General features: G+C 39.1%; 1 protein-coding gene across 4 annotated transcripts; it reads left to right on the top strand.

Annotated features, from left to right (window-relative positions):
- Nucleotides 1-843: 843 nt before the first annotated feature.
- LOC112868098 (myosin regulatory light polypeptide 9) lies at nucleotides 844-10,393 on the top strand. Of its 4 annotated transcripts, XM_086682561.1 has the most exons (5): nucleotides 868-1,001; nucleotides 3,142-3,221; nucleotides 6,266-6,464; nucleotides 6,905-7,066; nucleotides 9,900-10,393. In XM_086682561.1, the coding sequence occupies exons 3-5, from the start codon at nucleotides 6,281-6,283 to the stop codon at nucleotides 10,070-10,072; spliced, it is 519 nt and encodes a 172-aa protein (XP_086538687.1). In that variant the 5' UTR covers nucleotides 868-1,001; nucleotides 3,142-3,221; nucleotides 6,266-6,280; the 3' UTR covers nucleotides 10,073-10,393. The 4 variants fall into 4 exon arrangements, with proteins under 4 accessions (XP_025786823.1, XP_086538687.1, XP_086538688.1 ...); XM_025931038.2 differs by lacking the exon at nucleotides 3,142-3,221 and having other exon boundaries at nucleotides 844-1,001; XM_086682562.1 differs by lacking the exons at nucleotides 868-1,001; nucleotides 3,142-3,221 and adding an exon at nucleotides 3,231-3,351.
- The last annotated feature ends 3,714 nt before the right edge of the window (nucleotides 10,394-14,107 follow it).

The following is a 14,107-nucleotide window of genomic DNA, read 5'->3' as shown; positions in this document are numbered from 1 at the left end:
TTTCCTTTAACAAGATGCATTGTTAGAAGCTGTCCAAGAAAAGGAGAGCTGAGAAAACATAGGCCGCACTTTTTAATCCCTATTTTCACCAAGCCGCAAGTCCGCTTCACAGTGAGAGATTGGGGCAAGATTTAGTTAGCTCTTGCTGGTCGCCTGTCTTCCCTCCTAGTCAGGTCCCGACTTCCCTTGTTAACCGGGGCTCCGGTGGGAAAAATAACAGCAAACGGTTTTGAAGAGGGAGGAAGTCTTCATCATCCGTGACCTCATGACATCCGCCTGGGCCAAAAAAAAGTAGTGGCCGCTTGGCTGAGGGCCCTGGGGACTTAGGAAAGTTTGCTCCAACGTATAAGGGGTGGGACCCTTCGAAACAGCACAGTACACAGAGATAGAACCTCCTACCCGTAGACCTTACAGACAGAGACCCACGCCCTGAGTGAGTCCCGCGCGCAGGCGCACGACCGTCCGGCGGCCGGGGTCTGGCCCTCTGGGAAGCGCGGGCGCGGGTCACGTGGGCCGCACAGCCCTCTGCGCTATTTCCCTACAAGGACTTGGGCTTGCCAGGCCCCGCCCCTGGACGTGCCCTGGAATGTGCAGGGAGGCAAACCCACAGGGCAGGCTCACCCATTTACCAACAGGAAAGGGGGGAAAAAGCCTACATTGTAAGAGGAGGTACAAAAATATGGAAACCCAGTAGAACAATTACACGAACGAACCATTACACATTCTTCTGTGTTCTAAGTCGCCCGCTTTATGCTCCTTCCTGTGCACTCGTTCAAAATTGCGCCTTCCTAGGACACTGGCCACTCCCCCCACCCGTCGTCTTTCTATTAAGTCAGGCCCACTCTGTCGGCCGACAATGGTGACTAGGCTTCCTTCCGGTTTGCTAAGCGGAGGCCGGAAGTGTTGGTTTTAGGGGGCTCTGGGAGTAGAAGAGTGCTGATAGCGGCAGCGAGGGCAGCGAAGGGGTTACCGAAGTGCTGGGATTCTTGCGGCTGTGCAGGGTGAGTGGTGCCCGCGATATGGTGCGCGAGGCCCATCGCGGGGGCCCATCTCGACGGGGCGGCTGGGACGGCAGTAGCGGGCCACCGGAGCCGGGAGTGCACCTGGGCAGGTGTACTGGCGGGTTCCTTGTTTCGAGCCCGAGGGCCAGCTCTGGGATCGAAGGCCACGCCCGGAAGTAGCCGAGGCGCGGACTTTGTCCCTTTGCCCAAAGTCGGAGCTAGAGGAGTGTGGTTTAGCTCGCTGGCGCCGCGATCTTGGGCGACAGCCGGGCCTGCGAAACCCGAACCCCGCGGCGCTGACTCCTGGACTATGTTTAGTTTCTAACGTTAACTTGCCGGATTCAAGAGAGTTTGCGCAAAAAACCGAAGTCCAGTGTCCGCCGTGCTGCAGCTGTTGTTGCAGCTGTGTGGCTACGTTTAGTAGGAATAACCAACTCAAATTAGCAGCTTCCTCAGCTCAGCATCCACTTCTGTAATTAGAACTTTTTTTTAAAGTGATAATTTACAAAGAGGGGTTGAGGGTGTAGTCTGCCGTTTGAGAAAACTCCTAAATACAATACCATGTTTCTTTTGGGTGGAGACCTCGGGTTGTTGTCAGTTTGCCAGAGTGTTTCCTTTTAAAGTAGTTGAGCTGGTATGTGAAAGTATATATCAGTTCTTAAAGCAGAACTTTGAAACAAATATGCGTTCAGTTGAGATTTTAACTTAAGTGGAAAATGTTTTCTATCTAAAGGTGAAGAAAGTGAATGTTTTTTAAAACTTTGATTCATGTTCTGGAAGGCTTTTGATAAAACTTAACAAGAAAAGCTTTCCGTTTTCAAGAGTGAGCATTTACTGGCATGTGAACCTTGACAACTAATTGCCTTTGTCAAGTGCTAAGAACTTTTTGGGTGTGGCTAAGAGATCTAATCCTACCTTTAACCGGAAGTTTGCATAGGAGTTGAAAGCTCGCTTCATTTGGAACAGAAGCACTAACCTGAAAATATATTTTTAAAAAAACTGGGGATGGCACCAAAAAAAATCGCATAAACTTCGCTTCAGGGGGAAGTACGTTGATAAATGAGGTAGGAAATTTGGTCTGGATTTGGAAAAAAGATACTACATGCTACCACATTAGGAAGTGTTTTCAAAGATGGGAGTTTTTCTTTAAAGAATGTATCATACTTCCTAGGATACTATCAGTTGTAGTATCAGTTCTGTAGAAGAAACATCTCTAGATTATTTTATATCTATTACCACTTTATAAATGCTAGATTCTAGAATTCTAACTAGAGTAACAAAGTGTAATATTAGTATGGATTAATATTATTTTATAAATGAAACCATAGTATATCTTGAGATGCTGAAAAATCTTCTGGTTGCCCTTGGTGTGTGGAAGAAGACTTTGAGGACCTTTACTTCTACCACTTAATCTAGTCTAATATTTTCCTTACATGATTTGTATCCCTTCTTTTGTCATAACCCTGAATTGAGTTTCTTCCTATTTGATCATGCTAAAACACCCCCAAATTCATTGCTACCAACACTTACGTCCCCTGATTTAAAACAAGGTTATACTCCTTTAGATCTGTAAACTGAATATTCTTGACCACCATTGACTATGTTTCATTCACTTTCTTGTGCATCTGAAATCCTTTCATTTTTCATAGAGGCCTGCTCTGCAAGTTTGCCTGCTTTAAAGTTTAATACAACAAATATGCCTTCACATGAAAGAGCTTTCATTAAATGCTTCAGAAATAAACTCCAGACTCTAACTTTGAATGAGTGAGAATTCTATAACTTGAAAATCTCAGATGCTTACATCTTCCCATCCTAAATAAAGAATATTTACATTGATGCATGAAATGTTTTCAGTGTTTTTTACCCTAGCTTCCTAAATTTCTATGAGTTGTGCATTTGTTTGTTACATAAAGAGAGCTACAGTCTCGCTTGTTTGGGGAAAGTCAAAATGGATAACAAACTAGAATCATAGCAAGGAGGACAGTGACAATACCATAAGTGATCTGCTCTTTGTGATCATAGCACTGTTCCTGATATGGCTCCCTCTTCATCAGTGTTTATTCCACCCATAGTTTTAGTTTGGTAGGAAAAACTTAACCACGCTTTCCTTATTGTAAATATTTTATTTTCTTTTTCTAAGTAATCTCCACACCGAACGTGGGGCTTGAACTCACAACCCCAAGATCAAGAGTTGCACAGTCCATCGACTGAGCCAACCAGGTGCCCCTACATTTTCTGTATTTTAGAACAACTTACTGTGAGGCTGAACTCCCTATTGCTGAAAGGCTACCAGTTTCTGGTGGGAGATAAACTCATAGACAAGAGCACAACCTCCTTGAAAAAGGCCCAGGTAGTAACTTGTCTTAACATTATACTACCAGCTTTTGGTAGAAGTAACTATCTTAATTTTTTAGAATTAAAACTAACATCTGAATCTCTTAATTCTAAGGATGTCTCTTAGCTTCTAAATGGTACAAGATTTTTCAGGGTCTTCCCCCACCATCTCGATCTTTTAGAAACAAAGATCTTCCTCAACTCACAGTATTTAATAATCATGTATCACCTTTGAGTTATTTTTCATTATTGTCACACATTGTTTTAACTTGAGAGTTCTTCAGGAATGAAAACTATGCGTCATTTCATAAATTTAACCAATCAGTTCATTTCCTTTTTTTTTTTTTTTTAAATGTATATTTATTTTTGAGAGCAAGAGCGCGAGCTGGGTAGGGGCAGTGAGAGGGGGGAACAGAGGATCCAAAGTGCGCCCCGCGCTGACAACAGCCACCCCAATGTGGGTCTCAAACTCACAAATTGTGAGATCATGACCTGAGCCAAAATTGGACGCTCAACTGACTGAGCCATCCATGCACCCCTCATTTCATTTCTTTATAGTTGCTTCCCCAACTATATTTTAACCTTTTTAAGATAGGACAATTGCCTTACGTTTAATTCTTAAGTAGTTTTCAACACTAGTGACATTTGATGCACTTTGGTATAATTCATCAATCATATTAAAGATTGATGATTAAGTATTGATTGAGCTAAAGTTCTGTGAAAGACCACTGTTAGTGCTGACCAAAGGGAGAAAAAAAAAAAACCTTTATAACTTTTACAAACCGTTTTTACAATGAATACAAATTTAAAGAATGCATGATTAAAAAAAAACAATAATGGGAAATGCTTTAAAATTCATATATATATATATATATATATATATATATATATATATATTTATGTAAAGGTACCTAGAGGACTCCCATCAAATTTAGTATTCTGAGTTTTTATAGATTAAAAAATGTGTCAACCATTTGACCTACAATTCTCATCAGTTTCTTTGTTCTTAAAATAACTGACATTCCTGCCTCATGAAGGGAAGACAATGTTGTCAAACAAAACCGATGATTTTTAAAGACATGCTTTGATTTGCAAAGACACAGCAAAGAGAGGTGGACTGGTAAATATGTGTCACTCATTACGTCTGGATCACTAACCCCAAGTTCTTGAGTACAGTTAAAAGATGGTGGAATAATATACACTGTAACTTTCTAGTTTTTAAAAGTACATTTAGAATAGAGGGAAAAAAATTAAATAATGGTATTTGCTGCCCCAAAAGGTGTTACAGAATGAAAATAGGCATTCATGGTGCTGATAAATTTTGAAAGGCAGCCACACAAATTGTGATTAAAGGAAACTTGGAAATTAGGGAGGAGTGTGTATCATAACTTCTGGGTCGCGTAGGGTATATCTTACCAACAGCACATTCCAGTGTATCACTGGGTACTATATTGGATGGACTGGAATTTGTGACTCTCCTTTGTGGAATTTCCTACTAAAATCTGAGAACAGATTTAGCTTTTTAAAAAAATCTGAGGCAGAGCTTTTCTAATTATTTCTATAATTGAATTTAGTCTGGGTGATGTGGTATAATCGGGAAGAATGTAGGAAACAACTTTTTAAGCTCATAGGAAGCATTGTGTTCTAAGGTCACTTTGCGGGGAGATCTAGGTAGTGCTTCATTCTTTGCAGGCCACAGATTTATTTTTAGAGCAAGGGCATAGTGTTTTGCTACATCATAGCTAAATGTTGTTTTCAGAACGTAAGCTTTAAAATTGTTATCCTGGTCAGAGAGTGAAATCAGTAGTGCCTATTTTAGTCCTGCTTGGAAGAATATAACTCAATACAGTGACCTAGTCGCCCTGGTTAGAGGTTTTGCCGACTACCATCGCCACCTCAGCTCTGAAGGATGGTACGGTAACATTTTGTTATCTGAGGACTGTGGGCTTTTTAACATCAAACAAATTTTTATAGTCTTTTAAAGATTGAGTGCTGAAAAGAAAATTGCCTTTCCATTTCAGTTGTTATTAGGCATTCTTTTTATTTTTAACTTGAATTTTACAGGGATAAATTTAGATTATTAGAGAGTAAAGGTAGTTTCCTTAGCTCTTAACGTGTTTTCTAAAACTTAAAACAGATAAATAGCTTTAAAAACTGTTGCGCTATGGCTTTTGTCTAGAGAATTTAGTCACACCTTAAGGGACTTCGCTTGGCTCTGTGCAAGAAATTGGTTTTGACAGAGTGGACGTATCTGTAAAACTTATAGGTGAATTCATAGTTTTTTTAGACTTTCCAGTTAGCTTTTCAACAAATCTCTTTCATGAGCTACTTTGATTCCAGAAGTGAGGGTGCAAGAAAATTGTTAGTTGCAAGTGGAAGAATGCTATTTGACAATGGAGATTAAGAGATGAAGACCTATTCCATCAATTAGTCTTCCTTCCTACTTTCTGTCTACCTTAGAATGGGACGGCTAGTTTAGGCTAGGGCTGTGGGAAAGACTTGTTGAAGATAAATTAGTATTCCCCAGTACTGCCACAGCACTGAAGTATAAAACCAGTACTGTTTCCCCAAGTGTAAAACCAGTACTTACCTGGCTATGCTGCAGCACAGGGGACATGCAATCTTGTTGATATGCTCTGAACTTTGAATTATGTGAGTTACAGTTTGGAATTTGAAGTTGGTGATGGACTGTTCATTAGATGTTATGACTACTAAGGGTGAGTGAACTCAAAGTTGAGTCTGGTTTTTCTCTTTGTAGTTTGGTTCTGTGAGTAAGAGTATTGATTAGTTGAGACAGATGTTTGCTAAGTGATACTGCCCTGCTGAGTAGTTTTTAGGCACATCTCTAAGTAGCTCAGACATGTCAGGAAGTTTGATGCAGCTTAGTTTTTATTAATCTTTGTGTTTTGTATATTTCCCTTCCTAATTAGGATTTAACCACCACCATGTCAAGCAAAAGGGCAAAGACCAAGACCACCAAGAAGCGCCCGCAGCGCGCAACATCCAATGTGTTTGCCATGTTTGACCAGTCACAGATTCAGGAATTCAAAGAGGCCTTCAACATGATTGATCAGAACAGAGATGGTTTCATTGACAAGGAAGATTTGCATGATATGCTTGCCTCCCTGGGTAATGATCAACTTTAATATTATAAAGAGAATTTCTGTAATGCCTGTGAAGCCAGTCTAATGATGCTGTAGTTTACTAAGATTCAGAGTCTGGAACAGTGTTTCCCAAAGTGTGGCCCTTGGAACACCTGCAAGTTTCTGGACAGGCCTCAGGATTGGGCTGGGGGCCAGCTGTGTTTGTGTGTGTGTGTGTTGCAAACACTGATAACTGATTATGAGAGCAATGTTATTCCTCCTGTCATCCCAATAGAATAGCATACTATCTCTAGACTCTTAATACAGGCCTTATTCACCGAGAAGACTTTTTCCCAAATAGTTTTGCTATTATGAATACACAGTAAACTACATAAATGATAATCTTTCTTGTCAAAAAGGTTACTGTGATGATTACTTGATGCATTTTGTGATGTAAGTAAAATTATGACCCTCTTTTTTATTCAGGGAAAAATCCAACTGATGAGTATCTGGATGCCATGATGAATGAGGCTCCAGGGCCCATAAATTTCACCATGTTTCTCACGATGTTTGGTGAGAAGTTAAATGGCACAGATCCAGAAGATGTCATCAGAAATGCTTTTGCTTGCTTTGATGAAGAAGCAACTGGTAAGTCTGAGGTAACCTTTAATTACTAAGTGATTTAATTTTTAGTTGTGGTAACTAAAACATATAATAACTTGAAATATGATGACATAATACCCTCAGGTTTATTCTATACCTGTTTTTGGACAGGCTTTTCCTATGGCATGTTAATCACTCGTTTTACTGCCTTTGCCCTTAAATATTTAATTTACAATTTAATAGGTGTATTTGGAACTTCTCTAGGAAACTTACATTAGTCTTTTACTAGGATAACTCCATAATGGTTAGGCTGTCAGTAATTGTGTTGAATGAATAACTTTTACCAGGGCAATCTTGGATAAAGTATAAATTGCTGTAGACCTTGATACCAATACTGTCCCGTATTTGTTTATCAGGTGCCCCTCAGCTAAGAGATTGTTTAAATCTGGTGTCTAATCTTTTGCTTTAGAATCAGACTCCCTGGTTTTATATACCTATTCTGTGCGATAGCTATGTGATTTCGGGCAAGTTACTTAACTTCTTCTAAGCCTCCGTTTTCTTACCTATAAAATGGACACTAATATTACCTACCTCATAGTGTTGTTGTGATTATTAAATGAGGAAATGAGATAATTTATACAAAGTGCTTAGTATACTGCTGGCATAGACTTAACTTTCAAAAAACCTCAAAATTAACAATATAAATGCTTGATCCTTTGGCACAATTGCATATAAAGGAAACATAAGGGCGTAACTCACATGGCAAGTTTTTGAGAAGGAAGGCACACCCTTTATTTACGTATTACTTGGACTGTTTTAAATAGTCCAAGCATAGTCTGCTGTTGGAAGCATAGTTTCTGCACAATATGGCCCCATTAGGCCTCCTCAGGTATACCATCTTCCTGTATCATCTTCCTAACCTCCTTCCAAGCTCTTCTATGCCTTGTTGTCTTAACTTACCTCTACCATTGCTCCCTCTGTATCTTCCTTACCATATCACCTGCTCCCTCTTAAAACTGAAATTCTTGTTGTTGTTTTTTTATGTTTATTTTCGAAGGAAAGAGAGACAGCATATGAGTAGGGGAGGGGCAGAGAGAGAGACACACAAAACCCAAAGCAGGCTCCAGGCTCTGAGCTGTCAGCACAAAGCCCAAACTCACCAGCCATGTGAGATCATCATGACCTGAGCCGTAGTCAGACGCCTAACCTACTAAGCCACCCAGGTGCCCTTTAAAACTGGAATTCTTAACAGTTATACCTGGAAGGGAAAGACAGAGGAAACTTACTTTTTTTCTCCTAAAGTCACTTTTGTATTGCTTGAGCTTTTTACTGTGAGCAGTTGCTACTTTTTTTAACGGAAGGGAATACAGCCATAAAAGAGTTAAAAATCCTATCCAAGGGCACCTGGGTTGCTCAGTCAGTTAAGCATCTGACTTCAGCTCAGGTCATGATCTCGCCATTCCTCAGTTCAAGCCCCGGGCTCTGTGCTGACAGCTTAGAGCCTGGAGCCAGCTTCAGATTCTGTCTCTCTCTAATTCTCTGTGCCTCCCCTGCTCATGCTCTGTCTCAGAATATCTTATCCATTCTTCAAACTTATCTCAATGGTCACATTCTTTATAGAGCCTTAGCTGTGTTTTTATATAATATTTTTTCCTGGTTCCAGGAAAACTTAAAGCCTATCCTTTCATTCCACATCTAAAGTATATTCTTGTCTCTCTCCTGGCCTTCTGTTTTAGTTGTGTACTTATTCCCAGTCGTCACAAAATCTCTCCCCACACCAAGAGCCATGGCTCTGTCTTCAACAGCATTATATTCCCATCTTTGTAACCCCTTCTAACACCTACCACAGCTCCTTGCACATCGTTGATGATAGGTTTATATGATAGTTGAATGACTTGGCTGGGGATGAGGATTTATTTCTACAAGCTGAGAGACTAACATTTAAAGAGCTTTTTTAAATGTAGAATTTAATTAGCAAAAACCCCGTAAGTCTAGAGTTGCTCTTGTGAACTGACCTTATAATTTAAACTCATAGGAAATGTACCATCAGTGTTTTAGCTTAATTTCACAAAAAAAATTCAGATTTTTCTTTTTACTTTATGAATTTCAGAATCTCTTGGTCATTTATCAATTTTGCTTTAGTATTAGTGGCTCACAATCATGATGTGAATTATTTGGAGAACCTTTTAAAAATATCAATGCCATGGGGTGCCCTGACTGGCTTAGTTGGGAAAGCATGCCATTCTTTATCTCAGGGTTGTGAATTTGGGCCCATGTTGGGTATAGAGATTACTTAAAAATAAAATCTTAAAAAAACAAAAAAACTGGACCTCAGGACTTCAGTATTCTTTCCACTGCAGCACTTTACTGATATTTATGATATGGTATTAATTTTAGTGTTATTTGCTTATAGAATAAGTGTGACCAGGGGTGCCTGGCTGGCTCCTTTGGTAGAGCATGTGACTCTCGATCTCTTGAGGTCATGTATTCAAGCCCCACATTGGCTATAGAGCTTACTTAAAACAAAAACAAAAACCAAACTAAGTGTGACCATTCACGCTACTTTAAGGAACCATGAGGCTTAGATTCCTTAATCATACTTTACTGCTTTTGTTTAGGTGTAGGTTTAGGCCCTATTATGAAGACTTGGGCAGGGAAGATGATAGAGCAGAACAGGATGATAGACCTAGGCAGCTGGGCATTGTCTAGGCAACTGTCTGCTGAGGCTGGCTTAAGCATGTGGAGATACCATATTTCATATATTTGCAAGTTTATAGTTCTTAACATAAAGAACTATATGCTTGGTCAAGTGTAGATGTTCCTTGTAATCAATCCCCAGAGGAGTACGTATTCTGATCCCCAGTTCTTTATTCTTTAGGCACCATCCAGGAAGACTACCTGAGAGAGCTGCTGACAACAATGGGAGACCGGTTTACGGATGAAGAGGTGGACGAGCTGTACAGAGAAGCGCCTATCGACAAAAAGGGGAATTTCAATTACATCGAGTTCACGCGCATCCTTAAACATGGAGCAAAAGACAAAGATGATTGAAAGAACTTCAAATTCCAGCCAAACGTTCCTTGTTGCCACTTTGGGTATTTCTGAGACGTGCTCTTAGAGTCTGTTGCATGCCCTTAGCTTTGCAGCTTTTGCCTTTCTTGTATTTATTCTCAGCCATTTTGGGCACATGCATCTCTATATTCAGACTGGAAATGGGACTTTTTATGATTTTCAGATAGAAAATAGGGCAATTTAACTTACCAGCCCCTCCCCCTCAATAACTGCAGTCTACACAGATTCAGTATATTTTTTCAGAGAAAGTTATTCACTCAATTTTTTCTGAACCGTTATTAAACTTTATGATAAAAACTTGCTTGTTTAAAACTTCTTATTTACCAAAATCAGCTTTTGTTACTTGCTTCTTCCAAAGAAAAGTAGATGAGGCAAAGCCTACAAAAAGATATGGTTGTTAGACCTCTCCCTTACTCCATCCAGTTTCTCTAACAATCCTATCTCTAATATTTATTCCTCCCCCTCCCAAAGAAATCCAGTTTAAACTGCCTTAATTGGGTTTCTTGCATTTTGTCTTTCAGTTTTAAAAATAATTTTCTATAGATTTGCAGAGACATGCTAGCTTTGGTAGCTTTAAATCTTTAAGTTTTACATAAATGTCAACATCCCTCTTTATCTGTTCTAAGCTTTCGTGTATTGCATCACGTGATTTAAAATTAGACCAGGCCACTGAGCCTAATTTTAATTTGTCCTAATTTTTAAAACTATTTTAGCTCCAAAGGTTTTATGGAATGCTTCTTACCAAAAAGATTTTTTTGTATTGAATTTCAAAATGTTGGAAATACAATCCAGTATTTTTTATTGTATGTAGTTTCTCTTTAATACAACAGTCCCTATTGAAATACCATGTTTGTTTATGGAGAGATTCACCATGAGTCCATGTATGAATTTTGGACATTCCTGACCTCCCCACAGTCAAAACAGCTGAAGCTACATGCCTGGGAAAGTGAGATCATTATTTCAATCCTAAAAATAACTTCTGCTATCTGCAAAATGCAGGACTGTTTTCAGAGTTAATCAGAAAGTGGTTGTTTCACTTGCTTTGGCCTTCAAAAATCTAACTTTCAAATACTCATGAGTTTTAAAAAGACTTTGAAATGTTGGGGGGAAAAGTTGGTTAAAGAGTTGACAGCCTACAAAGATGAGTAATTGACAATTACTCTAATAACTTTATGTTTTATGCTACTATTAATAAGACATTACCTCACTCAATAAACAATTACTGAATGCCTTCAAGGCAGCAGACCTTTGCGTTCAACAGGATAGGTGAGTGAGATCCTTTAATCTGGTGCAGCCAGCTTTACAGAGAAGTAAAAAGTCTAGGAACAAGACTGCTTCTGTCCTCTTTGAGGTTAGAATCTCAGCACCTACTTTTTGCCCTTTATGTGTTTCTGAATTTCATTCAGTGAGTTAAGCAAAATACTTTTTCTAGGCTCATAGCCTTAATGCTAAAATACGGTTTGTTGAATTGAATTTCCATTTCAACCAAAAAAATGGTCACTTCTGCTTTTAATAAACGTCCAAATAACATTGTTTCCACTACGGAAACAAAGTGATCTCATCTACTAAAATAAGCTCTTAATAGTATCTGCATTTTCATTTCAAATAACTTCTCAAAGAATCAGCTTCCAGGGGCGCCTGGGTGGCTCAGTCGGTTGAGCGTCCGACTTCAGCTCAGGTTACGATCTCGCGGTCTGTGAGTTTGAGCCCTGCGTCGGGCTCTGGGCTGATGGCTCAGAGCCTGGAGCCTGCTTCTGATTCTGTGTCTCCCTCTCTCTCTGCCCCTCCCCCATTCATGCTCTGTCTCTCTCTGTCTCAAAAATAAATAAACGTTAAAAAAAAGTTTTTTAAAGAAAAAAAAAAATCAGCTTCCATTAGGAACAGTGAATGGTCTCCCTTGAATGAAATAAGTCTTCTAATAAAGTAATAGCATTCTCCACATAGTAACTAGGGTTTGCTTAAGCAAAGATAATTGCCAATAAAAAGCTAAAACACCTCCAAAAGTGGATTTGACTGAAAAACCAGTCTCCATGATGAAAGTCCTACATTCCAAAAGTTCTCATGAAACCAACCTACTGCATCCTTATCTACCTGCTTATGATTATATTACCATTTGGACTTCAGGGCCCAAATTTAATATTTATCAAGGAGCCTATGACTCAAGAGCAGGAATTGATGAGTGCTACTGTGATAAAAAAGGGAGGAAAGCAAAGCTAGTAAAATCAAATTCTGAAAAGGAAAGGCAACCATTTCCTACAAAGTATGAAGAGAGAGGGGACAAGTGGTATAACACCTAGACTTACAAATATGCAGAAAAGTTAAGGATCAGATAGAAGATGATAAAAGGGCTTGGAGAAGAAGAGCCACAAAAACAGCATTGTGGAAACCAAGTGAATAGTTTCAAGAGTGAGGAGGTTAGTCAATAGTGTTAAGACACAGAAAAGTTAAAAATAGGAAAGTTTAAAGGAGGCCACTAGATCAAGTCATTGGTCACCTTTGCTAGATTTGTTAGGGTTCCGAATGCAGAATCCATAGTGCAGCATGAAACAGCAGACTGCCTAGGTTTAGGGGTCAGGCTAATCTACATTTTAATCCCATTTTTGCTACATTGTTTCATAACCTTAGGTCAATTAGATTCCCTCAACCTCTATTCATTTGTAAAATGGAAGTAATGCTACTGGTTCATAATATGAACATAATCTATTAATACATAATGCAGCACTTTTTGTGACTAAGAGTAGTATGGGGTTTAGAGTCACACTTTGTAGACTTGGGCAGGTCACTTGTGTCAGTTTCATCACCTATAAAAGGAATGATACCCTTAGAGCCTGTTGTGAAAATTAGAAACACTAAAGCTAAATGGTCTGGCACACAGTAGGTATTCAAAAGTTACTCTTGTTCTGTTTACCAGTGGGGGTCTGAAGCTTGGCAATGAAGAGAAGCTTGAAGGGAAGTTCAGGATCAAAGGGCTCATCTTTAGAGATTCAAGCCTGTTTGTAGACAGAGGAAAAAGACAAACTGGAAGAAATAATCAGTGAAACAAAATGAATTATGTCCAAGAGATAGGCAGGGCTAGAACCTAGATCACACATTGTAGGATTATCCTTAGAGAAATAAAAATGGATACTTCTACCTCTGTAAAGAGGAAAGGATAGGCGATAGGAGTTAATGGCAGTTGGAGATTAAGTAAAAGGCTGAGGTTAGGAGAAAGATCCATAGTTGTTTGATAGTAAATTAGTTCAAACTAGAATTTTATTATATTAAAAGGTGGTAATAAGGATTTACTAAGAATATACATTAAGTCTATCAGTTTCCTGGGACCAACTAGATGTTCAAGTCGTTTTTTTAGATTTCCTGAGTAGATCCAATAATTAGACTTGTTTGTGTCTTTCTAGGTCCTCCTTTAGTGTACAATTTCTCGATTTCCCTGAAACCTGGTTTTTTATTCTTGAAAGTATTGCTGGAACTAATCCCACATGGAAGAAATGCCCAGTTTCCCTAATGCTGCTTCTCTCATTTCTACCTGCTCTTGAACTTCCAAGTCCCTGTATGTTTTTTTTTTTTAATGTTTGTTTATTTTTGAGAGAGACAGAGTGAGAATGGTGGAGGGGCAGAGAGAGAGGGAGACACCAAATCTGTAGCAGGTTCCAGGCTCTGAGCTGTCAGTACAGAGCCTGATGCAGGGCTAAAACCTACAAACTGAGAGATCATGACTTGAGCCGAAGTTAGACACTTAACTGACTGAGCCACCCAGCCACCCCCCCTTCTTTTTTTTTTAATTTTTAAGTCCCTGTATCCTTTACACTAGATGTCTATCTCCCTACTCAAGTAGTGCCATAATGTCTTATTATCCACATACATTTTATAGTTGTAATGAACATACACCTTGTTTTTAGTTTAACATAACTTAAATTATTTTTCATGTTTTGGCATAGCCACCTTTATTTGTAACCATTCTTTTTAATGACCACAGTTATCTTTGAAAAGGATATGCCTTAATTAGCCATAACCCAA

The sequence above is a fragment of the Puma concolor genome, chromosome D3, assembly GCF_028749965.1.
Source record: "Puma concolor isolate L17-30 chromosome D3, mPumCon1.1.hap2, whole genome shotgun sequence".
Taxonomy (NCBI): Eukaryota; Metazoa; Chordata; class Mammalia; order Carnivora; family Felidae; genus Puma; species Puma concolor.
Note: the sequence above shows the minus strand (reverse complement) of the source record. Positions and strands in the feature narration are given on the sequence as shown.

What these genes read in the sequence shown, in the direction of transcription:
- LOC112868098 (XM_086682560.1), top strand. An exon ending in TGATATGCTTGCCTCCCTGG is followed by an intron (nt 6,465 to 6,904) that starts GTAATGATCAAC and finishes TTTTTTATTCAG; the next exon opens with GGAAAAATCCAACTGATGAG. An exon ending in CTTTGATGAAGAAGCAACTG is followed by an intron (nt 7,067 to 9,899) that starts GTAAGTCTGAGG and finishes TTTATTCTTTAG; the next exon opens with GCACCATCCAGGAAGACTAC.